General features: G+C 43.3%; 2 protein-coding genes across 2 annotated transcripts; both read right to left on the bottom strand.

Annotated features, from left to right (window-relative positions):
• Positions 1-7482: 7482 nt before the first annotated feature.
• On the bottom strand, positions 7483-15333 carry cmtr2 (cap methyltransferase 2). The gene is made up of 3 exons (XM_084017472.1): positions 15301-15333; positions 10530-11789; positions 7483-10082 (listed from the first exon to the last, which is right to left on the bottom strand). The coding sequence occupies exons 2-3, from the start codon at positions 11778-11780 to the stop codon at positions 9030-9032; spliced, it is 2304 nt and encodes a 767-aa protein (XP_083873598.1). The 5' UTR covers positions 11781-11789; positions 15301-15333; the 3' UTR covers positions 7483-9029.
• A 4251-nt stretch (positions 15334-19584) lies between these two features.
• On the bottom strand, positions 19585-24992 carry slc38a8b (solute carrier family 38 member 8b; the record flags this gene model as incomplete). The annotated part of the gene is made up of 10 exons (XM_084010328.1): positions 19585-19905; positions 20230-20281; positions 20431-20633; positions 20726-20873; positions 20962-21076; positions 21821-21878; positions 21991-22095; positions 22172-22328; positions 23755-23953; positions 24804-24992. 10 exons carry the CDS (start codon positions 24990-24992, stop codon positions 19803-19805), a joined length of 1329 nt encoding a protein of 442 aa, XP_083866454.1. The 3' UTR covers positions 19585-19802.
• Positions 24993-26811: the final 1819 nt, after the last annotated feature.

The raw sequence follows: 26811 nt of genomic DNA, 5'->3' as shown, positions 1-26811 counted from the left end.
TAACACCCCGGGAGAAGAATACAACGTTGTTAAACAAGAGAAATGTGCAGCGATGTGCATCTCGTGTAGCGAGGGCCTCATTCCCTTCTTCCTTCAACGTCTGCTGAGTTTTCTTTACCTATCAGATGTCCCTCCCTCCCTCCATTCTTAGCTTTTCCTCTCATCTCCTCCCTCCCTTAACCTTTTACACCCTGCATCATTCTTCCTGTCCTGCGGAGGTCAGAGGGGCGTTCGGGCTCCTTGGCTCCAATCGAGTCAATCCAAGCAGCAGAAGCAGCAGCCGCCGTTACTAAATCACCAACCCGCCTTTTGTTCATTCTGCAGGGGGGGAGCCACGCACTCCTATCTTTTCCTCATCTTCCCCGTCTACTATGTGGCGCATCGCCCTTCTCCGGTTTTGGTTCTGGTGTGAAGGATAGGAGCTGTGGTGGGGGGAGGGTGCTCAGATGGAGATGGTGCAGAAGAAGAAGAAGTACACTTTATCTCCTCCCTGCAGAGCTGTGTGATCAGCAAGAAATGGGAGACAACAAATAGAGTGTTGGAGGGAGCAGATATGTGTAGAATAAGTGCATATAGCTACTGTGTGTGTGTGTGTGGAGAAGACAGAAAGGGAGGGAGGAGACCCGCAAAGAGACGAGTTAGGGGCCATATTTATAGGAAGTTCCATCATAAAGCCTCAACTGTATGAATAATAATTAGGTAGATGTGTAGGGCTGCAGAGCTCTGAGCGATCTCAGTTAAAAGTGTTGGGGGTGAAGTGATGGGATGAATAATGGAGAGGTGTGGGATGTGAGAGCGACAATGATGGATCAGGGACAAAGGTGTACATGGAGCCTCTGATCACCCTTTCAAATGGAAAAGGCTGGCGTGGGTATGAACATGCACGCTCATGTACTTACATATGACACATATGGTGTTTGCTTTGCATGCCACTCATTATACATTTTGCAGATTGCGGATTATTATGCAATCCCATTAATGCTTAAAGGTATGATATGGAATTTAGGTTACCGGTTAAATGGTGGTAATTAATAAGGAAAAGCAGCGTGCAGCAGGTGTTTACTCTAAGAGGCTTTTAGGTTCAATTCACAAAATGCAACAACAGTGTAGCTTATTTGGTGTTCAAGCGTATATCCTTCTTACTTTTATGCAGAACTGATTATTTAAAAAAATAAAATAGAGTATTTATGTTCTCGTACTAATTCAGCTGAATGACCACGGGTTCAAATATATTCCCATTTCAATAAGACAGCTATGTAACTGCAGGTTGTTTCTGTTATGGATGATTATTAACTCCAGTGTCTGCTGCTGTTTCACCACATCTGTCCTGCTCCAATCAATGAAAGCCATTTCAGCAACATAGGTGCAATCAAAGCTTTAATATAAACCGTTTGGAAAAGGGGAGGTTGCGTTTCAGCAATGGGATTCACTGGAGTGCTAAACCCAAAGACCAATGAGTGTTCTCCCAAAACACCTCTGTTTGTCTCACATCACATGATAATACGCTTACAGGTTACGACACAGAGCCTCCATCAGAGGGAATGAATAGTTTTATATACATTCTGTGATGGCTGCATAAAGCTTTGTTTCCAGTGTTAAAGTGAAGCTGTTGTGTCATAAAGCCTCCGAGGGCGAGCTTCCCATCCCTTCTCTCACAGACACCGACGCTAATCTTAAAGCGGTACTTTTTGAAGGGAGTGAGGCTTTGCCAAAGGTTGGGTTTTATTTTGTTCACTTCTTCGTGAGGTTCATATGATCAGACGTTTGAAAAATGTGGAGGCCAAAACACGTCATTAAACATTAACCTCTTCTAAATAATACAAATGCAGCTGCCAGCTGCCTTCCTCACACAAATGTAACCTCTGATTATCCACAGTTTCTGATTAACATGAGCCCTGCAGGAAACACTGGTGATGCAAAGTCCAGTATACTGATGCATTTTCACCGAGACATTATATCTCTGAACATTAATCCTCAAACACATACACATTGTGTGTGTGCATGTGTGTGTGCAGGACAGCAGCTGCACACTGAGCCCCTCACTAATGTTGCTTTACACTGGGTGACCTCCAGCATACGATCATGGTGGAATCCATAGAAGTAAAATGTTTGAATCTCTCTGTGCCTCGTTGTGATCTGATCAACCGACCGCATGCGAACCAAAGAGATGACCCACCTGACATGGTGAGAAGAGAGCAGCAGCAGAAGGAAAGAAATACGCATTTCTATCACAACAACACATAATGGCATATACAACTCAGCAGACAATCATTCTACTGAATGGCTCGGAGGCTGTCCAATCAGGCCTCAGTGAAAAACCCCCCCGTCATCATCATTAGCTCCACAGCCACTCAGGACAAGCATGTGAGTGAGCGGGACATCAAACTGCTAAACCCCCAATATCGTCGTCCCACGCAGCCAATCAGATAACTGAGACAACAAAATGCATAATTACACGCTCGGACGAACAATGAATAACAAATGCACACATTGGTGGTCGGGATGAATATCACAGAGAGTGGGATTATTTGTGTGGAAGTGTGCATGTAGATTAGATTAAGCTCTCTGGGTTTGACATTTGCTCCGGCGTGAATGCGGTTGAGCAGAAGTCAGAGTGGGAGTGTATACGAGTTGTGTAAATTAGAGTGACACGGCGCCTCATCGCACTAATCAGCCATTTTCATCTGCTGCACAATGCGGACCGACTAACTCGTGATATAGAGATAGAGACTGCTGGGGATACCGACGCCTGGAAACAGATAAAGCAGAGTCCCATTTTCAGGCTATTTGGCAGATTGTGTTGTGATTCTTCCCCCGACGAACACTGGAACGGATAAACACCTCACAATGAGGAGAAACACGCAACATGTAGAAAAGCATATAGAGTAATACAAACAGGACTGTCACACTGGAGCCCAACTCCCACAACGTGACACAGGCGTCTCCATGAGGCATTTCACAGATGAGGTCGGGCATCGTGCTCAGCAGATCATTTCACGTGATAAAGAAAAATGGTACTTTTGAGTTTGCTGAGCGACGAGGAGGAGAATGGCACCTCTCTGTCTGCAGGCAGGACGACGTGTTCTCCCTCGCCTCCTCGGGGAACAATTAAGACTCCGAACCTCCCGAGAACACATTTCTCATCTGCAAAAACAACCCTGCCACAAATAATAATGTCACCCGAGACAAGAAGCGAGGATTCGTCCCCATGATGAAGCGAGCGCTGTAGAAAGGTAATAACTAATAAAGATCGAAACTCAAAAATCTAACCGCACCTCTAAAGCTCATAAACTTCTCCTTTTTATTTGTACTATTTGTTCTCATGGCTTTGACACTCCAGATAGTTACTGTGCACAATCAAGAAATAGTCTGGCACACAGCATATGTGCATTTTATGTGTTGGTTCCCTTTGGGAAGAGCCAGGCTGTTTAGAAGCTAACTGGCTGCTGGCGGCAGCTTCATATTTACCATACGGGCATGAGAGTCAAACTTCTCATCTAAATCTCAGCAAGAACGTTCTCAAAATGTTGAAATACTCAAAATATTGTTGTACACATCCTTTGACACTTGTGGGTCAAGGAGACGCTGTCTCACATCAAGACTAGTCTGTTGAGTAGTGGCGTGTTCCATCCCTTCCTCCAACAATGCATCAGTGTTTTTAGGAGGCTAGAAGTGAATCTGTGCAGACAAACATGGATCAAACACATGGAGGGAAAGCCCAGGAGCTAAGCGGTGGCATGAATCATTGTGTGGGGACAGACCTCCATAAACAGATGCACTGAAGCGCAACAAGCACTCCCACATGCACACACATTAAAGTGCAGTATCCATACCTGAGCTAACGTGTCCTCAAATGGATGGGTAGTGTGTGTGTGTGTGTGTGTGTGTGTGTGTGTGTGTGTGTGTGTGTGTGTGTGTGTGTGTGTGTGTGTGTGTGTGTGTGTGTGTGTGTGTGAGTGTGTGTGTTGTCCCAGAGGTCTGATTTGTGCCCTGCCCCCCCATCGGAGGCAATCCCTTTTACAGAGCCAATTCAATTCAGAGGTGAACAGAAGTCTATCGATGAACCTTCAGAGAGAGAGAGAGAGAGAGACAGAGAGAGAGAGAGAGAGAGACACTGGCACGAGCAGGACTGTGGTTGTTCAAGCAGAGAAAGAGCAGTGGTCACAAATCAGTCCCTGTAATTACAAGTGTTGAAAATTAATCAAATTAAATTTAAAGACCAGTGCGGGCCATATGGGAAATAATCTGGCCAAATGATTGGAGGACATGCGTGACCTGACAGATACTCAGCAGCTTCTCACGCTGTATTTGGCAGCTGCACATCTAAAGCTTTGGCACCACCGTGTTTTTATTTTGGACAGAATTTGACACAATGAGCTCAAAGTGCAAGCTGTTGGCTCTGAATGGAGGCCAGGCGGGTTTTAGCTTCAGCCGCTTTAACATTTCTGATTTTGCAGAGTAATATGCCGATTTACACGCACTGTCAGCAGAAAGTTGACCCGACGAGTGACATCGCAGACCTTGAATCAAACGTCGCCTCTTCCTTGTGTGTATTATAGTGTGTATAATAAAATGTCTTAACCTCAGTTCACAAACAGTTAGCATCATGTTGCCTTTATTTAATTTGTTTTTTCCATTCGTTCCTATGCAGAAGGTTGTGTTTGACCCACAGCATTGATTTGGTATCAACAGCCTTCATCATCAGGTAATTAACCAGCTTAATATCAGAGGTCCTGCGTCGGAAGATGCTTTTTTACATAAACTTGAGGTCTCGAGCAGACTATTATTTACGATTTAAATCCGTTAAAATGAAACCAACCTTTTAAAAATCTGTTCAAATGAAATTATTCGTATTGACATTGTTGTAGCAAAGAGGTCCTCGATCGTTGTTCCATAGAAAGAATACTAAAAATGAACAATAATCAACTATTAGTTCAGAAAATGTCAATAAACACTGTAAATCCAATCTGCATTTAGTGTTAATAAATCAATACATGCAGCTTCACATGTGCCGTCAGACATAAAGTTCATGTATGACGGGTTGTTTCATTTCCTGCTGGTTCCTCCGACTCAAACACAAAGCAGTCGCATCAGAGTTAAACTAATTAGCATTTTAGGAAGACGAGCCCAAAGACCATTGTGCTCTGGTAATAAATCTGAGACTATCCAGCGTGATTTACATACTCAATCCATAAAACCAGCCATTAGAACAGGAACTAAACTGCAGTATTTCCAAGAATCGACAAGGATTGACACTTCAATTCCGGCCGGGTGTCAGAGGTTAATTGGTTGTTGTTGTTTACGAGTGGGAAACATCTGCCACAATGAAAGATTTGTGACCCCAAATCCCTCTTTTCTCCTCCGTCGTGTTTTTAATTTGTCCCTACAGAGGCCCGAGCTGTATCTACAACCTGGTGTACCACTAAAACCAAAGCAGCTAACTCTAAATTAAAGTTACATTCATTAAATCCTCCCAGACACAGATTTTCTAACTGCCTGTTCTCTCTGGGGAAAGGTCTCGAGGATTAATTTAACAATGTATACAGGGAATGCTTTCATGTTATTTGATATGATTTCAATTCAACATATCATAGTTTGGTTGGATAACATCTTCACAGTTTCATTTTTCTTATCTTTTTCCATTTTCATATTTCCTCTAATACTGCAGGAAATAGCTGAGCTTGATGACATCTAATAATTGTTCTGTAAGGCTCAGAAGGCTTTGCTTTGGGCAGTTTATTTAAAACGCCTCCTTTCACCAGTAAAATATGTGTTTGTTTGGGTTTATTTTTGTTCATATTCTTGTCAATAACGTACATTTCATTATTTAAAATCGTGTCTGTCACACCAGATGTAACTCTGTTTCTAATTCAACGATTGTTTGAGATGCCTTCTCTCTGTTTTTACAGTTTCAACACGATAGAGCCATGCTTCGTCCAAAGTAACACAAAAGTCTTTGGTACTTTACCTTAAACACGTGTAACCATGCCTTAAACTAAAGAGCTGCTTTGCACTTTTGTTGCATTCTGAAACACACTTGCTCCGGCACACTACACCCTATTTCATACATAAGACACTTCAAAAATGAAATCTCAGGGTACCGGATAGGAAGACACAGCTATTCAAATACAAAACACATCGGGTAATTTAAAACACTAAGATAGACACCTGAAAATACTTACTTACACTGAACACCAATCAGCCGGCGATAAAAAGGCTTCAGGTAAGCCATTTTGAGAACTCTGCAAGCATGGATGAGGGAGAGGAAGAGGAAGAGGAAGAGGAAGAGGAAGAGGAGGACGTGTTGACGAGTTTTGACACAATGAGCAAAGTTTTGCAAAACGTGTCCAACGGGCAAAAACTGTGAATGATGCATCTTTCGTCCATGAGACGGATGAAGAGGGTTCGCTGTCAGACTACAGCTGTAGCAGGAAAGCATCGCTGCAGTCACTGTGACAGATAGCAGATGTTCATGGTGATTGCTTAGTGGTGTGTTGATTTATTCTGCTCCTCGTCTGGTTGGAGATATTACCGTTACATTACTCGACATACATCCTGTATACAGACTCAGCCTCCATTATTGCAAAATCCGTGGTCCTCACAAGATAACATGATGTAGTCAGATGTGTTTAACTTTCACATTTCATTGTCATTTCTTGCGATAATGTCTACAGAGAAATAAGACCTCATGTATAAACTGTTGTATTCCGTTTGCTGCATTAAATCTGGGTGTGACTTGCTAGTAAATAAAACTACAGGTTAAATATGTATGTATACCAAAGCATGTGATTGTAATAAAAAGTGTTAGTTTAGAACTGATCTGTAACACAAAGTCTTTAATAATCAGAGTCATGCTCGCTGATCTCTGAGGCATTAGTCAGTTTGTAGGATTAAGGGGGATTTATTGGCAGAAATAGCAAATAATATTCATAACAATGTTTTGTCATTAGTGTGTAGTCACCTGAAACTAAGAATTGTTTTGTTTGCGTTACCTTAGAATGAGTTGTTCATTCCTACGTGGGGAGAGGGTCCTCCTGATGCAGGAGATGGGATCTTCTCTTTAACCACAGATGCTGCAGAATCCTGGTCCAGTATCGGCTCTTTCACTGCAGAAGAATCAACCCACATATCCAGCAAAGCCTGTTTTACACAAAGTAAAGCAGTTATCTCACATTAACAGATGCCACAGAATATAATCACACATCTTCTTGTGCCATAATCTTTGGCAAGCACTCGGGTATAAACTCAACTCAGAGTGAATTATGTCCACCATACATAGTGAGAGAACCTTCTGTACATGTGCAGTCCCACCATACAGGATCAATAGTTCAGGTTGAACACAGGTGTTATTAATAACATCAATTAAGGGCCGTGGCTTACCTGGTCCATTTACACTTGTGTTTACCCCGCTATGACCGATATACAGACTTCCATGCATTCCCAGGGAACAGAAAACTTACACTTTGTCATTTTTTTTAATGCATTTTTATTATTTTTCTAAGAAAATTAACTCCTTACAACTGTTATATAAACTATAAACCACAAAATGAAAGTTAAAAAATAAAAATAAGCAAACAGCATATTGTGATTGCAGCCAATATGCTTAGTTAGTAATCCATACAGTATAAAACACTTTGGTGCACGCAGGCCGTCCTTTCATACGTGAATTCTTGCTGAACATAAAAAGAGAAATTAATTGTTAGACAATAAGTCGTTTAATAGCTACATAATGGCAAAAAGACAAAAAGACTCAACATGTGATGCGAGTTTCAACACAAACCATCTGTGAGTGACAGGAGGTTCAGTGCTGAAGGTTTGACTATCGTTTATTCAGCTTCCCTAAAGTCCTTTTCTGCCGAGCAAATGTTGAAAATTATTTTGATGCACTGCAAGTTAGTATCATCAATGTTATTCTTGCATGCAGGTTGTTAAAAGCGTTGCATGTTGCTCATATTTCACTGGAACTGAAATAATAACAGATGTTTTGGAGGTTCACCTTTCTTAACATCACACCTCATCCCACCTGATACATTGATATGGTGGATATAAGAATGTATCTTATCAGAGATTTACCAATATATATGTACTTTTTGACAAGTTTACACAGATAATGCTAATGTAAAATTTAAAAAAAAGCATTATGGAATCAATTATGAACAAACTGTGTAAAATATATTTTAAAGTATTAAAACTCAAGTATTTTTTGATAATAATTAAATTTGATTGCATTTAAACTTTTTAGGCATTTCATTTTATAATTTTCTCCTTTTCAAAAGTCAAACTTTATTTCTATTTCTGTCAAAAAAAATTGTAAAGCCTCCAAAAATTGTAATATATGTGACGGACATGTCGTATTGATGAATTTCCCAAAATAAAAACGCTGATAGAGATTTATATCAGCGTTTGGCTTAAATGGGCCAATAGGATCACCAGTCAACGTATCAGTCTAATTGTGTTTGTACCAGCGTCCCTCCTGCTTTCTATGCTTGTAAATGTATTTCATCATTTCAGTGGAACGCTAATCTAACAGGTAGAGTCAGGAAAGTATTTTGTGGCTCCAGAAGGGGCTTTGTGTAATCTAATCAACTGCTTTAAGTAATGAATCAGCGTCGGCTGGCTCTGGTTTGTCATGGAAGAAGAATTAATGGATTAAAAAAAAAAGATGACGTCTATAACTGCTGCATTGATTTTGATCCCTGCTTTAATTGACCATTGTGAGTGTGACAGCGTTATGGCAGTGCAATGTTTAATAAGCAAACAACGATGATTCACTCACTGCTGAAGGCTCACAGAGTTGAACAGTCTGTGACATCATGACAGCTTCTGAAGCATGGACCCTGGAGTCACAGCTCACTTAGTCTAGCTGGACCCATTATCATTCTGCTAAAGGGGAAATGCTCGGGCTTGTTTTTCAGATAAACAGAATTTAATCAATCTGTGCCCCAGAGGTGAGATCTGCCTACATTTCAGCTCTGGAGGAGCTCACCAGACTCCTCGCTGTATGTGGCACTTCAGCTCACTAAAGTTCACTATGGTTGCATGAGCGAATGCAACGTCTGATGGATGATTTCAGAGTTCATGGTCCGCAGGAACTCGGTTAGTCCTCCGGTGAGCAGTTCCTCCATGGGAACAAACTGCAGCACCTGAGCGTGACGCCCAGACGGCAGATTTTCACCCGAGCCCTCCTCTCCCCCTAACAACTGACCCATGTGGTTATGGACGTCCGTGAGAACAGGGAGTATTCGTGCAGCAGTGTCAGGGCAGAAGCCAACACACACGAGCACTGCCCCGACTATGCCTGAGGGGGGCGGACACCTGAACGTGACTGAGCCAAAACACGCATGCAGGCAGAATACAAGAGCTGCGGTGACACGGGTGAAGGCAGAGAACACAGGCAGAAGCAGGGCATCCCCAGAGTTCAGGGTCTGCAGGGAACACACGACACAACTCAAGAGCTGCTGCTGGTACAGCGGCTCCCCATCGTGCATGATGCAGCCTCTTTGAGGAGCTGAAGGCTCGGCAGAAAACGTTAAGACCAAATCCCCGAGTTGCCTTTCACAAGCTCCCCACACTGAGCAGCTGCCAAACACCAAGCACCGTCTCTGCCGTTTGTTCCCATCGCTGTCGGCTGTGAAGACGCAAAGACGCGCCACATCGGACAAGATGGAGGCCGCGCAAACCACTTGGCAGGAGTCACACGGAGGTGCATGAGTGAAGTCTACCGCCGTGTCCATCACGGCTTCATTCAAGTGGTTCAACAATTCGACGTCACAGAACGGAGAGTTTCTGAGTTTCTTCAGTGCAGCCCCGGCGATAACGTACCAAGACTCCGTGCAACACTCGGACAGGGGTCCTTCCAGTGTGCAGCCTGTCCCGAAGGCTTCAGTGCAGTGTCTCTGTATCCATGAGGCATGGCAACCCCTCTTGATGCGCTCCCTCCAGCTCAGCGTCTGCAATTCCCTCCGCTCATTGAAGGAGCCTGTTTGCTTCTTCTGTCCCAGAGGTCGGCCCGCTGAGGCGCTGGAGCAGGCGGGACTCACCGCGTTACGGGACATCCATCGACTCCGTGGAAGGAAGCACACCTACACACAGAGGCAATTATTACAGTATCAACTCATTAATATCTGTAACCGTTGAAAGCCACTTAGTATTATTAGGTTTTCCATCTGTTGCAGACCTGAAAAGGCAAACCAGAAACGGATGGCTAATTCTGAAGATCTGTTCAAGTTACATTATCTTTGGGTGTGGGTTCAGGTGCAGATAAGTCTGATCAGGTCAGGTGCACGACTGAAGACTGGCCATATTTCTCATTGGGAGACACATTAAGAATTTATCTAAACTGAAGACTTAAAATTGACCCAAAAAATGCATAACTTTTTGGCCAATGTTGACAAAAAAAGGACAACTGTATGACAACAAATGTACATTAAAGGAGAATTTGTTTTTAACTGCCGTTTCAAATGTCAAGGCTTAACTTTTAAGCTCAATTATTACATGACAAGTTTGTCGTCTGTCCACAGACATCCTACCTGGAAGCGCTGCAGGTATTCCTGAGCCACAGAGTCCCTGATGCCCTCGATTCGCTGCCTCTGCTCTGTGCTCATTCCTTCAAACAGTCGCAGGTTTTCTGTGATCGTCTCGACCTGCAGGGTGTGGAAGTACAAGCACACTTCTTCATGCTGTTTCAGGAACGACTCTGGGACCAGCGAGTTTGGGAAGAGTGCTTCTCGGTCAGCGAGAGATGGTCCGTAATTACGGATCAGTTTGGAGAGCAGGGGCCTCACAGCTTCCTTGCTGTCGTAGTTCAGACACACAACATAAACCTCAGAGTTGCCCGACTTGCTGGTTGCAGGTTTGAAGACATTGACACAGCGGAAACAGCAGTTCAGCAGGTAGAGCAGGCAGACGGAGGAGTGTTCATACAGGGTGAACATCTTCAGCACGAAGGATCCACCGGGGCTCAGGAGCAGCAGCGCGGCCGTGACCTCACAGTAATGCAGTGAAGCCACCAGTGCCTCCTGCTCGTCCGGGTGCTCCTGACAGTCGAAACTGCCGTCTGCCGTCACCATATCAACTCTGTGCATGTTTGCCACAAACGCCTGCAGCTCCAGTAAATGTTTCTGGATCATGACGTCGCCTGTGTTTTCTGAGCCAAAGAACCACCAGGGCAGCGTGTTGGCAATCAACCGATCGTCTGCGATGGTCGTGCTGCCGCCGTTGGCCTCGTGGTACGGGTTGAGAGTGTTGGCGGCCCAGCTCCAGTCACAGTAACGTGTGGACTCCCTGGTTTTCATGTAGTGGTTCAGAGCGGTTATAAAAGCCCCTGGAGCTTCACACAAGTGGACCGTGTTAAGCTCTCCGTTTCGAAGAGCCTCTTCTGGAAGAAGATTAAAGGTTCCCAAGATCTCAGTGAACTTGCACCAGGCCTGCGTGCAGATCTCCGCGTTGGTAGCAGGACGTACGGAGGCCATCACCTTCCCGGCTCGATTGGTGGAGTTGGTGTGCCGATGCCAGACCTCCACGTTCTTGTCACTGAGCTGGTTCTTAACGTCGTTCAGCGACGCCTTCAGGGCCTGCAGCCGGCTGTTCTCCTCCACTGAGTGTCTGAGAATGACGTTGGGGTCAGGGATGCACCATTCCCCATCGGAAGGTTTCACATAGGTTCTAACTTTACTAAAAAGACCTTGAATCTCTGTCAGTGTTTCAGGGTCAAACGCCACCATGTTGTTGAAATGCTCCTTCTTGCTGACTTTCCTCCTGGTGCCATTGCCTGAACTCATCCTGCACACCTGTTGAACGAGGATAACGAGTTAGAAATGTGCCGATGGCATCATCCACTTTGTGCTTTTTGGTTTATGTGACCTGCTTGCATGGAAACGGAACATTGTACGGTGAATTATACACTGCTACAGCTCCTCAACCAGCCATTCATCTCTGCATGCATGAGCGGTGTTGAATTACTAATGTCGAATCATTATGATGTGGTGCCTTCAGGCAACAAGGCAGATTGTAAATAGTGGTGATTACCTCACTAGAGAACACAGAATATCAAGGTTTTCTACATCACTACCACAGCACTCAGCAACCTCTAATAAGACTTGAAAATAACATTATTTGCTCGACATATCTTAACATAAAACAACTACACGAGAGTCTACGTTAGATGAAAGATCTCGTTGTTGTACTGTGAAAAATTGCTGTTTTCAGCTTGTGACAGCTAATCCTTCAGACATCCCAGTGAGTTTTTAAATTATTTATTTTAAAAAGTACAATAATGTTCTCAACCCATAAAGGAATATTTAATTCATGTTTTTGTTTGTTTGTTTCACGAGACAGCTACTCAGGTTTGTTTACAGCAGAATGACTGAAACGGTGTAGAGACAGACAGGTAACCAGTCTATCACAGGGAGACATGTAGAGACAGACAGGTCACCAGTCTATCACAGGGAGACATGTAGAGACAGACAGGTCACCAGTCTATCACAGGGAGACACGTAGAGACAGACAGGTAACCAGTCTATCACAGGGAGACATGTAGAGACAGACAGGTAACCAGTCTATCACAGGGAGACATGTAGAGACAGACAGGTAACCAGTCTACCACAGGGAGACACGTAGAGACAGACAGGTAACCAGTCTACCACAGGGAGACACGTAGAGACAGACAGGTAACCAGTCTATCACAGGGAGACATGTAGAGACAGACAGGTAACCAGTCTATCACAGGGAGACATGTAGAGACAGACAGGTAACCAGTCTATCACAGGGAGACATGTAGAGACAGACAGGTAACCAGTCTATCACAGGGAGACATGTAGAGACAGACAGGTAACCAGCCTATCACAGGGAGACATGTAGAGACAGACAGGTAGCCAGTCTATCACAGGGAGACATGTAGAGACAGACAGGTAACCAGTCTATCACAGGGAGACATGTAGAGACAGACAGGTAACCAGTCTATCACAGGGCTGACATGTAGAGACAGACAGGTAACCAGTCTATCACAGGGAGACATGTAGAGACAGACAGGTAACCAGTCTATCACAGGGAGACATGTAGAGACAGACAGGTAACCTGTCTATCACAGGGCTGACATGTAGAGACAGACAGGTAACCAGTCTATCACAGGGCTGACATGTAGAGACAGACAGGTAACCAGTCTATCACAGGGCTGACATGTAGAGACAGACAGGTAACCAGTCTATCACAGGGAGACATGTAGAGACAGACAGGTAACCAGTCTATCACAGGGCTGACATGTAGAGACAGACAGGTAACCAGTCTATCACAGGGAGACATGTAGAGACAGACAGGTAACCAGTCTACCACAAGGAGACATGTAGAGACAGACAGGTAACCAGTCTATCACAGGGAGACATGTAGAGACAGACAGGTAACCTGTCTATCACAGGGAGACATGTAGAGACAGACAGGTAACCAGTCTATCACAGGGAGACATGTAGAGACAGACAGGTAACCAGTCTACCACAAGGAGACATGTAGAGACAGACAGGTAACCAGTCTATCACAGGGAGACATGTAGAGACAGACAGGTAACCTGTCTATCACAGGGCTGACACGTAGAGACAGACAGGTAACCAGTCTATCACAGGGAGACATGTAGAGACAGACAGGTAACCTGTCTATCACAGGGAGACATGTAGAGACAGACAGGTAACCAGTCTATCACAGGGAGACATGTAGAGACAGACAGGTAACCAGTCTATCACAGGGCTGACATGTAGAGACAGACAGGTAACCAGTCTATCACAGGGAGACATGTAGAGACAGACAGGTAACCTGTCTACCACAGGGCCGACATGTAGAGACAGACAGGTAACCAGTCTATCACAGGGCTGACATGTAGAGACAGACAGGTAACCAGTCTATCACAGGGAGACATGTAGAGACAGACAGGTAACCAGTCTATCACAGGGAGACATGTAGAGACAGACAGGTAACCAGTCTATCACAGGGCTGACATGTAGAGACAGACAGGTAACCAGTCTATCACAGGGAGACATGTAGAGACAGACAGGTAACCAGTCTATCACAGGGAGACATGTAGAGACAGACAGATAACCAGTCTATCACAGGGAGACATGTAGAGACAGACAGGTAACCAGTCTATCACAGGGCTGACACGTAGAGACAGACAGGTAACCAGTCTATCACAGGGCTGACATGTAGAGACAGACAGGTAACCAGTCTACCACAGGGAGACATGTAGAGACAGACAGGTAACCTGTCTATCACAGGGAGACATGTAGAGACAGACAGGTAACCAGTCTATCACAGGGAGACATGTAGAGACAGACAGGTAACCAGTCTATCACAGGGAGACATGTAGAGACAGACAGGTAACCAGTCTACCACAGGGAGACATGTAGAGACAGACAGGTAATCAGTCTATCACAGGGCTGACACGTAGAGACAGACAGGTAACCAGTCTATCACAGGGAGACATGTAGAGACAGACAGGTAACCAGTCTATCACAGGGAGACATGTAGAGACAGACAGGTAACCAGTCTATCACAGGGCTGACATGTAGAGACAGACAGGTAACCAGTCTATCACAGGGAGACATGTAGAGACAGACAGGTAACCAGTCTATCACAGGGCTGACATGTAGAGACAGACAGGTAACCAGTCTATCACAGGGAGACATGTAGAGACAGACAGGTAACCAGTCTATCACAGGGAGACATGTAGAGACAGACAGGTAACCAGTCTATCACAGGGAGACATGTAGAGACAGACAGGTAACCAGTCTATCACAGGGAGACATGTAGAGACAGACAGGTAACCAGTCTACCACAGGGAGACATGTAGAGACAGACAGGTAACCTGTCTACCACAGGGAGACATGTAGAGACAGACAGGTAACCAGTCTGCCACAGCCTCCGTACGTCCTGCTGAGATCTGCACGCAGCAACAATAGAAACCGGATTGCTTTGTTTCCTGCCCCGCTTGTCAACACGTTGCTCGATCTGAAGCGGGATGAACGGAGTGACGTGTTTCATGGTGAACTTCAGATAAATGTCTTGGGGGTGTCGGGACAGGGAAATACTCGTGTGTGATACTTGTTGTGATACTTGTTAAAGCAAAAGTTTGTCTCAGCTGAAGCTAAACGGGTCGCTTCCTACAGACGCAACGCACGTTGCCGAGTTGCGTCTACTGAAACCCGGAATGAGCAACTTTGGCGACTCGGTGTTGACCGCAGCGTCTCGGAGATAAACGTCAGGCGAGGAGCCGTCTGTCGGTGGCGACACGGGCATGAAAACACAGAATACACTCACCGGAACGCGGCTGCTGTCAGGGAACGGAACCACGCGTCCACGTGACTATGAACGACACTGCGCATGTGCCCTGGCTAGAGGGCGTAGCCTATTTAAAGGCGTACGTACATCCCTGAAAAGTCCCTGAAAAAACATTTTAACAAATACAGCATAGTCCATCCATATGATAGATATTATAATACATGTAATGAGAGAAGTAATAAGTAAGAGTAATGGCAGTGCAAAATAACAACTTATAATATAATGAAGATAATAATAAAGCAGAAATAGTAGCATAGTAAATAAAACAACCACAGTGCTGCATGTGCACCTGCGAGGCAAGAAAGCTGGAAGAAGTCAAGTTCATTAGCCATATAAATATTTGTATTATTAATTATTATATTAATATGAACCTACAAAGTAAATAAAGTTTTCAAATTAATGTAGTCGGGTATGAAGATGGAGATAAAATCTAAATCGTACTCTAGTAAATATACTTAACTACACCACCGATTCTTAGGAACCGTGCTACGTTACGATAAAATGTGCTCTATATTTTTTCCTACTTCGGACCAATTTTGTGAGAAAAAAAAGAGATCGTTGTTCAGCGCCACCTAGTGGATGCAGGAAGCTACATGGAAGGAAAAAAACTGCAACAACACATGAGTGCCAGCATTTCATCATGTGGCATATTTGTACAATATTTTAGTAGCAAAAATATGGATTTGTGTATTTGGAACATGTTCAGTATGGACTAAATACTTGACTTTATGCAGGAAAAGATCCCTTTTTTTTTCAAAACACCAATGAACGCAGAATCTTTTTTTCAATTCATTTAGTGAAATATGGACTTACGTTCAAATGTAGAAATATTCAGCAGGATACCACAGGGAATCAAACCCCATCCCAGTTAACCAGGAGAACTATTACCAGTGCCTTTTGCTTTTTGACACTGTGGCTTCATATTAATATAATAATTAATAATAATCATATGTATATTGTCCGATCTACAAAGCCCCGGAAAACTTGACTTGTCACATTTACTTCAGTTAGATATGGTGTGTATGTACTGAAAGGAACATGATTCAGAATAAATTGTAAAATTGCATTTACACATGAGCCTATGAATAACAATGAAGATAAGACTGCATGATAAATGTTTTCTCCCTGTCACGCAGTCAGGCTTCCTGCTTTCCTTTATCTCTACATCCAAATAGAGTGAAGTGATAACTGCAGCATTCACATCTTTTTGGTAAAAAAAAAAATGCTTCCTGACAAAAAACATCATAGAAATTTTGAAAAAAAGGTACCATGGCTACTTTTGTCATTTCTATGCTTGTTTATATGTAATATTTATGTCGTTAAAATTACGTTAAAACCTTAACTGGTTTGTTAAATGTTTGCATTGCATGTCGGGCATCAGACAAGTCTCCTCTTCTCCTGTTCATTTTTGTTTGTTTGCTCTCCGATTTTGATCTGAGAAGCAATATTTATTAAAATAATCCATCAGAGGTTGCAAAGCCCATTGCAATTTACTTTGATAGACATTTAAAAAAAAATGCATTCCCATTTCATCTAAACAACGGTATGTGACAATGGGATTTCATGTTATCCTGATCTGCTGCACTCACACAAGGTGACAGAGTCCTCTCCTTCACCTCAGCTCATGGCCACGACCGCAATTATCCGGCAGAGTTCAGCCCGGAGGTCAGACATCTGCTGTCACCACTTCAATAAAGACCAGAGCGGCAAAGTGATGGACGCATGTTATCTCCATCACGATGATCTCAACCTGCTGCTCATAACCTTGATAGAAACAATGTCATACAATACATTCACACAACCATGTGATCCATACAGAGGCACACACACACACACACACACACAGTAATACAGTAACATCCCCCTTTTAATATGACGATAAACCTGCCAGCTATCTGCAAATTAAACAGGAGCTTAATAGCGTTTTTCTATTCTGCACACAAAAGGCATCCAGATTACAATCATTGTGACACTGACTGTTGGAGAAACCACACACACACACACACACACACACACACACACACACACACACACACACACACACACACACACACACACACACGCGCTCTTATCAGAAACAATTAACATTTAAAAGGAACCCTACTACAAACTGCATTTCATTAATTAGGACTTTAACAAGTCTATAGGCTATTTTTTTAAAGAATGTAGCTACAGAAGACAACATAATAATAATAATGATGAGGGCTGGAAATTGTTTTTCACATGCCGAAGAAAATGAAAGCCTAATGTAACACAGGGAGTAATTAATTATTTTTTGTGGATATGGCTTTAGTGATGGCAGTGTTGGTTGGTCCATCACGTTCTTCCTCAAATAGCTCCACAGTTATTAGATGGCTAGAACTGGTTCAGACAGACATCCATGTTCCCTTCAGGCTGAATTGAAATAACTAACTGACCTTTCCTTTAGAGCCATCATCAGGTCAAAATTGAAATTGGTTTCCTGTTATTCTTTTAGCTGCATTCCCATTAGCTTCAACTGTACCTTGTGTTTAGTGCTGATTAGCAAATTACATTACGTTTATGGCTGATGCTTCTATCCAGCAACCTACAATAAGTACATTCAACCATGTGACACAAGCCACGAATCACAAGCACTTCAGATGTTACCACGCTTGGGAAGGTGCTGTTATGAAGTCATAATTTATAGGTGGGTCATTTTTTCATTTTTGGAGGCATAAAGTCTGAAACAGTGACGACCGGTCCAGACTGAACTCTAGCTCTTCTTCTATTTTGTTTCTCACTCATGGACTCCGGCTTCACTCCCTCCCACTCCCCATACCTGCACCTCATCACCCATCAGTCACCCAGTCAGTCCACACCTGCTCACACACCGCTTCCCTGCCAGATTGTCCCAGTCTACACGTTGAGCTTCCTTGTGTAGACCTCCTGCATGACCAGTGCCTGTTTTGGTTTCCTACAGCTTGTACGTTTTGCTGCCCCTGATCCGTTTTTTTCCCTGTTGACCTTTGGATCGCTGACCCGCCTTCCCGTGCATGACCTCTGCCTGCACTAAAACTGAGACTGTTGGTTTGAACTGCATGGGAGAACAGAGACAATTGAAATGCTCTTGGTATCCTCATGTATGATAGTTATATTTCCCAGCACTGCTGAATTGCCTTCACAAATCTGTGGGCCTATTCATGTAGAGCAAGGTGTTTTTTTTTTAATAGCACGCAGATAATGCACAGTGCAGGGTAAAATATCATATAGAAATCTGGAAACAATTATTACAATCAACAAGGGAGAAATATAGCTCAGATACATTGCAGTAAATAATAAAGATGTCACAAAAAAATGAAGAGCGAGAGTGTGCAGCTGTAGGATTCAAGAAGGAGTTTGTACGATTTTCAAGGATTTTGTTCGCCTGCATTTAGTGGATTTAGTCATTTGGCCAGCAGGCTGAAATGTAATCCCATGGGCTGAACACAAGTAGAGTATCACAGTTTGAGGTTTTCCCTTAAGAACATTAACGCAGCACAAGATGACACACACACACACACACAGCTGAAGAGTCTATAAGGAGCTGCGGTGTGTTTCGAGACGCTCTACTTTTGAATTAAATTCTTATTGTGCGCGTGTTCAGATGATAAGTAGGGCCCTATATGATGTCACAGATATGGTGCGCGATTTCTGGATTTACTGTAAATCACCAAGCAGTCATATTCCATAACACGCATGTGTGAGCATGTGCACACTCACAGGCAGCGTGCCATAACTCCTTCCAGTTTGAAGTCAATAAACAATAAACAGCCACACAGCCATCAATCTGTGCTGAACGCAAGCTACAGATGTACATCACTCATGTGGTTCAGGCCATGTGGAGGTCGGTACAATACAAAGCTGCAGAAGAAGGATAGGAAGCATGTACTTGATTGACCCATGTTATCATCTATCATCATATAAAATCCATCTTTGTACGTTAAACATAACATTGTTATGCTTCAACTTGGGACTGTTGTCAAAATGATCCACGGCGCCATGATAACTTTAACTTTTTTTTTATATCTGTGTTTCCAATATGCAGTTCCACACATATGAATGAGTGACTATGCAGATAAATAAATAATGCTTCTGTAGACCAATACTGCCCCCTGGCAGGGTTTTGCAAGCACACATGTGGACGCAAAGAGGAATATTCATACTGTGAGTATATTATAGCCATACAGAATAAAATACTAGACATTTTTACTACACACACTGAACAATTAAATTGTTACCTTTACATTCTTCTCTTTGATATTATATATTTGGTTCCAATATGTATGTATCAGAGAAATATTACATCGTCACATAAAACAGTAAACATATTTAATATCCAGGTCATGGATGACCTTAATAAGCATCATATATACAACTACAAATCCCCTTTATAAATGCAACTTTTAGTAATGCAAAGAAAAAGGCTGTGAAGTCAGAGTGACGCAGCGGCTGCAGATAGAGTGATGAAAACGGGGTGAAAATCAGAGTTTGTCGCAGAGCTCCATGATAGCGATGGTGGTGCTCTGTCCGAAGATGAAGGTTCCAACTACAACCGTTATGACTCCCCAAATGGTGAAAATCACCCTGCAAAGAAGAACAAGGGGAATCAAAAGAAACACCAGGATGTCTTTTAACTCCACATTGTTAGGCAACAATGTGAATGTTCTGCTTATCAGTAATGAATAAGCATTAAGTATAACTTCCTGTATTCAAACATCCTCATATTATAACACAATAGATCAAATCTACTCTGGAAATGAATGCAAATAAATGCCTTAATTTTCTTTGAGACCAGCCATTTCCACAAAATAATGCACTTTTCTATCTGTCGTTACAGATAGATTCTAAGAGAATGACTTATCATCATAATAATCTCATACATATATGAGTCTGGAAGTTCTCACTCACCTGATTCTTGGAGACACCGATTCAGTTTGCATTATGAACAATAAGCAAAGACCTGTAACATAAACACATCAAACTTTGTAGAGCCCCTTCCATACAGGTGAGACTATATAACAAGACAAATACAGCCCATAAATACATAGAAACAACACATTACACACCATGTCATTACAATCACACACACAGAATCCAATGTTTACATACCAGGAAAAATGAATATGAAGAAGGCGCTGATTCCTCCGATGACGCTGATGACCTCGCCCATGTCGGGGACGAACATGGCGATGGAGAGAGTGACGGCGATCCAGATCACGGTGAGGACGACCCTGCAGCGACTCTCAAAGGAATGAGTGACGATTCCCCAACGACGCCTTTGAACACGCAGCACCAGGTTCAAGATGACAGATCTGCCCCACGCACACACAGACACCGTGTTAAAAGTGTGAAAACACACACAGAAACAAACACACCAGGAGACAAACCCAACCACAGCGCTCACCTCCCCAGAAGAAGAATAATAGGATAGATGGTGATGATGGATATTCCAAAAAGAAGTCTAGAAATGATCATAACCACGTCGTTTCCTGGATATGACATCAGAATGTCAGAGGCGACCTCTCGTCCAAAGGTCATGAAGCCGTACACACCTGGAGGTGAGAGAGTGGACGTGATTCACAGCTTTCAGGGAAGCTCGTAGTTACACCGAGGTCGCCGACGCTCCGGCGCTGAACTCACCGGTTAGAGTGTAGATGAGTAAACAGAAGAACATGGAGACCACAGAGATGACCACCCAGTGAAACAGCTTCTGGTTCTCCATGCTGCTGTAGATCGCAATACAGGCTTCGTGGCACTGCAAACACACACACACACGCACACACACACACACACACACACACACCGATTATTAAGATCATGTTTAGGGGACTAATGAGTGATCCAGAGTCATGGCTGCTGCTTTGTATGGAGGGTTGTATCCTGTACAACCCTCCATACAAAGGTTATGGTGGGTTGTACATGGTTATACAGTATATTATATTATTATATGTACTTCTCTTCCTTTAATATGAATATGTGTATGGCTTTGGCTGGACATGCTGTGGTGATTGCCTGTGTATCTAAACAGGAGCTGGGAAAACGTTTAATTTGGTGTTACTTCATAAAGAGTTAATCAATGTCCTGTTGATGAAAAAGCATTAAAAGCAGAAAGGTTAAAAAAAAAGCACATTTTGACAAGTGTGCAAGGCAACAAGAAATATTATCACAGATCAACCAATAATAGCAATTGGCATTACAAAATATGAGAAAGCCTAAAATGTGAAATTGCATCCAAAAACACAGGTTCAGACCTCCTATGTGTTTGTTTTTCTTCCTTTTACAGTTTTGTTTTGCATTTAGGCGTCAGCATTCATTGCTCAGGCATTCTATGGTCAGAATCTGCCGGTTATGTTATAACAGGAACACTGAAGTGAAGACCTCAGGTTCTATGGACATAATGTCTAAATGCTGGTTTAGTTGTCTGTTATTGCTGTTTGCTCGGTGATCCTACATATCTTTACGCGTTTGAACAACATTTAGTCCCTGAGCTGGATCCTACCTGGAAGCCGAAGCAGATGGTCGGCACGACACTGAACATTGAAGCCCATGAACTCACACTGAAAAACACACACACACATAAACACACATTTACTGACACACAGCAGCTGTATAAAATGAGATGCCAATGATAAACACACATGTGCATCCATCACGACCAGTGTTACTGACCCTTGGCTGTGCTCTGGAGTTAATACGGCGGTGTGGCTGTCCATCAGGTAGTATTTGACAATGACTGCCACACACAGATACGTAGCAGCCAGCGTCCCCAACACACTAACATGAGGGGGAAAACGTTAAATCACATAAACGCTCAACTAGATGCCACGTGGACCACATAAGAGTCGTATACCTTGTGTATTTCTGGATGCCGATTTCTTTTGGGATGGAGAGGGGGAGGATGATGAAGAGGCACATGATGAAGAGAGCAAATCGCTGGTCGGTGTACCAGTGATACGGCATCTCTCCCTCAGTGGACCCGGTCACCGTCTCATATAAAGAAATACACACTGGAGGAAGAATCAAAGCATTGTTTATTTCTGCAGGACATGAGAATATAAGATAATATAGTCTGCATTCACAGTGTAACCTGCTAACCTCCTGGTTTATGTTGTTTTAATGTGAGATGAATGCATTGGACGCCTATACGTCTGTAAGCCACTTCCTCGCTACAGTAAAGTGCTCCATCTGTACTGTATCTGTGCTCTGTGCAGAATCTCTGATCACATAGATTTTTGGGGGGAGGTTGTAAATCCAATCAAATGCTCTGTTTAAAATTGGAACAGAGCAAAAACATTAAAGGGATTTGAAGGGTTTCAGACAAAACGACAAACAAACAAATGAAAAAAGGGAAGCATTACTGCTCCCAGTCACATGTTCACCCTCATAGAATGAAAATTAAAGTGCGGATGACTCGACGTCTGAGTGATTATTTTGTTTGATATGGGAAATGGCTGCTATTGATAACAATCTCAAAACATTAAAACATTGTGCTACAATACAGTTATGAATATATTTATTATTTAGGACTTAAGGCTATTTAGAGTGCACACATGTTTAGGGACAATGTCTCTAATTTAGAGATGGAGAAACAAGAGAAACAGTCACATAAGACGAGGACATTAAGTCTGTAATTAACTGCTTGGAGATGTAATATTTCAGCCGTCATATAAAGCCTGATTAAATGATTTCTCTGCCTCCGGACCAGAATCTCTGCAGGGTTAACCAAGTTAAACTCAAACCTTTCTAACACCACATGGAATGCAGATTAAAACCAGTTTAATAGTCATAGCGTTCAAAGTATGATGGAGAAGCCGTCGGGACAATATGGCCCAGAATTATTCATTATTATAAACATCCAATAAAATAGTTCCTAATGATATAATTAATCACATTAATGCAACCAGAACACAGATGAGCGACATAACATGGATGGATATATTAACCAATTAAAAATGATTAATACCTTAATTTCAGTTCATTTTTTTTGCTTCCATTGAAACGTCTGAGACATGTCAGTAGAGACATGTCTGATGCTGCTGATTTGTGAGTAGGCTACACTAGATTTAGACACAAGAACGTTGAATTCATTAAATATAACACGTCAAACTAAGGTTTGTAGTCTCTCTGCTGTGGAACTTATACAATATGTTTAATTGATCCGTCTGCTTGGCTGGAACCCCTGAAGGAAGGCATAGGCCATATTTTTTACTCATAATTAGCATTTTAAGCATGTATTTTATGTACGATAGCAGTGAGATGAAACGAGGGAGTGAGAGATGCAACAAACAAATAAATTAAAAAACGGGAAATTGGAATTTATGGCAACCCTTAAGACGACGCTTTCAACACAGAGAGAGGTGGAATTAAAGGCAGGAGCCTGTAAACTAAAGCGAGTAATGAGAGAATGTGAATGTAATGGTACTTCATTCTTACATTTTTCCAGTTGATCCTGCACCACCACCAGGAAGGCCACACATATCATGAAGAGGTTGAAGCAGAAGCAGATTTCACAGAGTTGACCCACAGCTGCTCCGCACACCTCTCTCACCACGTCCTGGTACGTCTTCTGCCTGCTGACCGACGAGGCGTAGCCCAGAATGACCAAGCCGCTGATGAGGAAGACCAGCGAAACCTGCAGGACACACATGAACAGATCTTTAGACAGCATGCATGAGATTATTCTACTTTTTTATTTGAATGTAGCCTGTTTGGTCTCTGTAGTATTATAGGGGCATAAACAGGAAAAAGACTCACATTTAGGCTCAAGACTAATCAGAGGAATGTCTGAATGTAGATCCATCCATGACATTTCATGTACTTTATTTGATTCCACATTACAAGTCAGGTTTCATTAAGAATCTAATTTTTTGAATGATCCAGATCAGCACATGTTACACTGTATTACAATTTCAGGGATACAAGAACGTCTCCGTTTCCAGATAAACATGCTTCCTATGATGGAATTGAGCTGTACTTTACAAACTGTTTGGCTGTTGTTCTGGCTGTAGTCCACGGATCGATGACCATGCCCTAGACTACCAAACCCCAGCACAATAAGCTGGCACACACACACACACACACACACACACACACACACGCACACATACACACACACACCCACACACACACACACACACACACACACACACACACACACACACACACACACACACACACACACATTTTCTTGCTGCAGTCCTAAACTAAAAGCTTCATTAGAGCTCACCTGTGAAAAAGATGTGCCTCTTTCACACCAGGGAGAGATGAGAGCGGCCCGGTCTATACATACAGTCTGCAGGACAAACGGTCCAACTAACCCGGCAAAAGCCTCCGAACCAGCCGGATATTCTCAGAGAGGTCATAGGTCAACGCAACGGGGACTTGCAGTTACAAGTTCCCATGAAACTGTGTAGGCGTGTGTAAAACTTTTTTCTAAAGAGTGCACTGACAAGAGCAGTAAAGGTCGCAGGTTCGATGCTCACCAGCTCCACACTGACGGCGGTCGACACCCCGCCCGCCTTCTGGAAAGCCCAGGGGAAGTTGAGCAGTCCGGCTCCCAGCGCAGACTTCAGCATGATGAACACGGCGCCGAACGAGCCGAGCCGCGGCGGGTCCGAGTGCGACGCAGAGCGGGCCAGCAGGCTGATGCTCTCCCGGGCCAGCTCCTCCATGGTGCCGGTACAAAACCCCGAGACTCACCAGAGAACCGGAGGGGGGGGGACAGTTAGACCCGGTGAGCTGCTGTTCAAGAACTTCCAACGCAACTAACTCTTCCGAAGCGGAGCAGGAGTTCGGGTCATCGTCCTGAGTGTGTCTGCGGGCGAACCGGTGAGACCACGCGCATATATAGCCTCACACACGCGCGCGCGCACGACTCACGTAGTCTAATTGGATGTTGTGATTATCAAACATTTCACTCTGAGGTGACATATTTGTCACTAAAGTGAGTATGTTTGCCTCTCTCTCTCTCTCTCTCTCTCTCTCTCTCTCTCTCTCTCTCTCTCTCTCTCTCTGTGTCTCTCTCTCTCTCTCTCTCTCTCTCTCTCTCTCTCTCTCCCCCCTCTCTCTCTCTCTCTCTCTCTCTCTCTCTCTCTGAAGAAGCAGGCTACTACTTTAAGAAAGTTATTAAGATAATACACAACACAGGACCTTCCTAACCATGAATGAACAGCTATAAAAACATGAAGTGATTAATAGTCCATGTAATGTGTGATGGCAACACTGGAATAACCCATGGGTGCTCCAGGGCCCAAAGGTGCCCCCTGATAGTCCCACCCTCAGTGAATCCTAAATCCTCCTCCTGGCTGGCGTGTGAGTGTGTTTCAGCCATGTTGTTCACTCTGGTGTTCCCCGGGTTTTGGAAGATCTTCGGTGTCCTTTTGGTCCACGGTGGCACAAGTGAAGCTGGAATCTTCAAACAATATAAAATATACATTTATATATTTTTTCATTGTCATTCATTGATAATATATATGCATCCCACGCTTTGGACTTTCCTCCCCTTTCTCCCTGCTGTTTCAAATCCCCTGATTGACACATGGTCACACAAGCAGACAGACAGACAGTCAGACAGACAGGCAGACAGACAGACAGAGATTATCTAAAACAGCAGAGGAGCAGGATCGCTTGGTAATGACCGGTGCTGAATTGCACTTGTGGAGTGACCATGCAGCCAGGCTACTGATAACACGACGTCTGGCTTGAAGCGGTGCTTCCACGTCCAGAGTGAACCTGCCGTTAGTTTCTCTCTCCTAGAGTTAGAATTAGATTTGGACATTAGGACCTCAAAATTTCAAAAAAATCTCAAAATGCCTTCTGATCAAAAATAAAGTACATAATATGGTCTAAATGCACACTTTTTAAATAAGGTTTAGCATTTGTATAACATAAAACACCTTCTGTCCTTCCACCCTTGATTCAGATTCAGATCAGTAGACTTAATGTCAGTCAGCAGCTACAACAACTCTTCACGTATTTGTTTTATATACATTTTTTATTTCACGTATTTACAGAATCATACATGTGGAGTGTGTGCAGTGCAGCTTACACTGTTGTAGCATTATGTGCTGGTAAAATAAAGTCTCAGGCATATGGATTGGATAGAACAATCTACTACACATGGAATTCATAATCCCAGCCATGTTTCATGCTACACACCATCTGTTAGAGAACAGAGAGCATTGGTCAAAATCCCATTAATACGGTTCCAGATCTCATTGACTTTCAGCCGGCATGAGGAATCATTCTGAAGAAAAAAAATAACTTTTGCCGTTTCTTCAACATCGGAACAGCTGGACACAGAATGGGAGGTCTTTGGGTCACCTTAAAAGGATTTCATGGTGATGTTGCAGATTTCCTCAAATGAAATGCAAGACAAAGAAAGATTAGTGAGCAGCACGCCGACGTGTCGACGTTTCAAAGAGCTAAGTTCATCCTCCAGGCATGTGCTGCTTTAAAATAACATATCAATGGTTGTTGAAGAATGTTGAT

The sequence above is a fragment of the Eutrigla gurnardus genome, assembly GCF_963514095.1.
Source record: "Eutrigla gurnardus genome assembly, chromosome: 1".
Taxonomy (NCBI): Eukaryota; Metazoa; Chordata; class Actinopteri; order Perciformes; family Triglidae; genus Eutrigla; species Eutrigla gurnardus.
The sequence above is the reverse complement of the archived record's forward strand: the minus strand, read 5'-3'. Positions and strand labels throughout refer to the sequence as shown.

Excerpts from the sequence above, each read along its gene's own strand:
- cmtr2 (XM_084017472.1), bottom strand. The coding sequence starts at position 11,780 with ATGAGTTCAGGCAATGGCACCAGGAGGAAAGTCAGCAAGAAGGAGCAT. Across the intron at positions 10,083-10,529 it reads AATACCTGCAGCGCTTCCAG|GTGTGCTTCCTTCCACGGAG; the intron begins GTAGGATGTCTG and ends CTCTGTGTGTAG.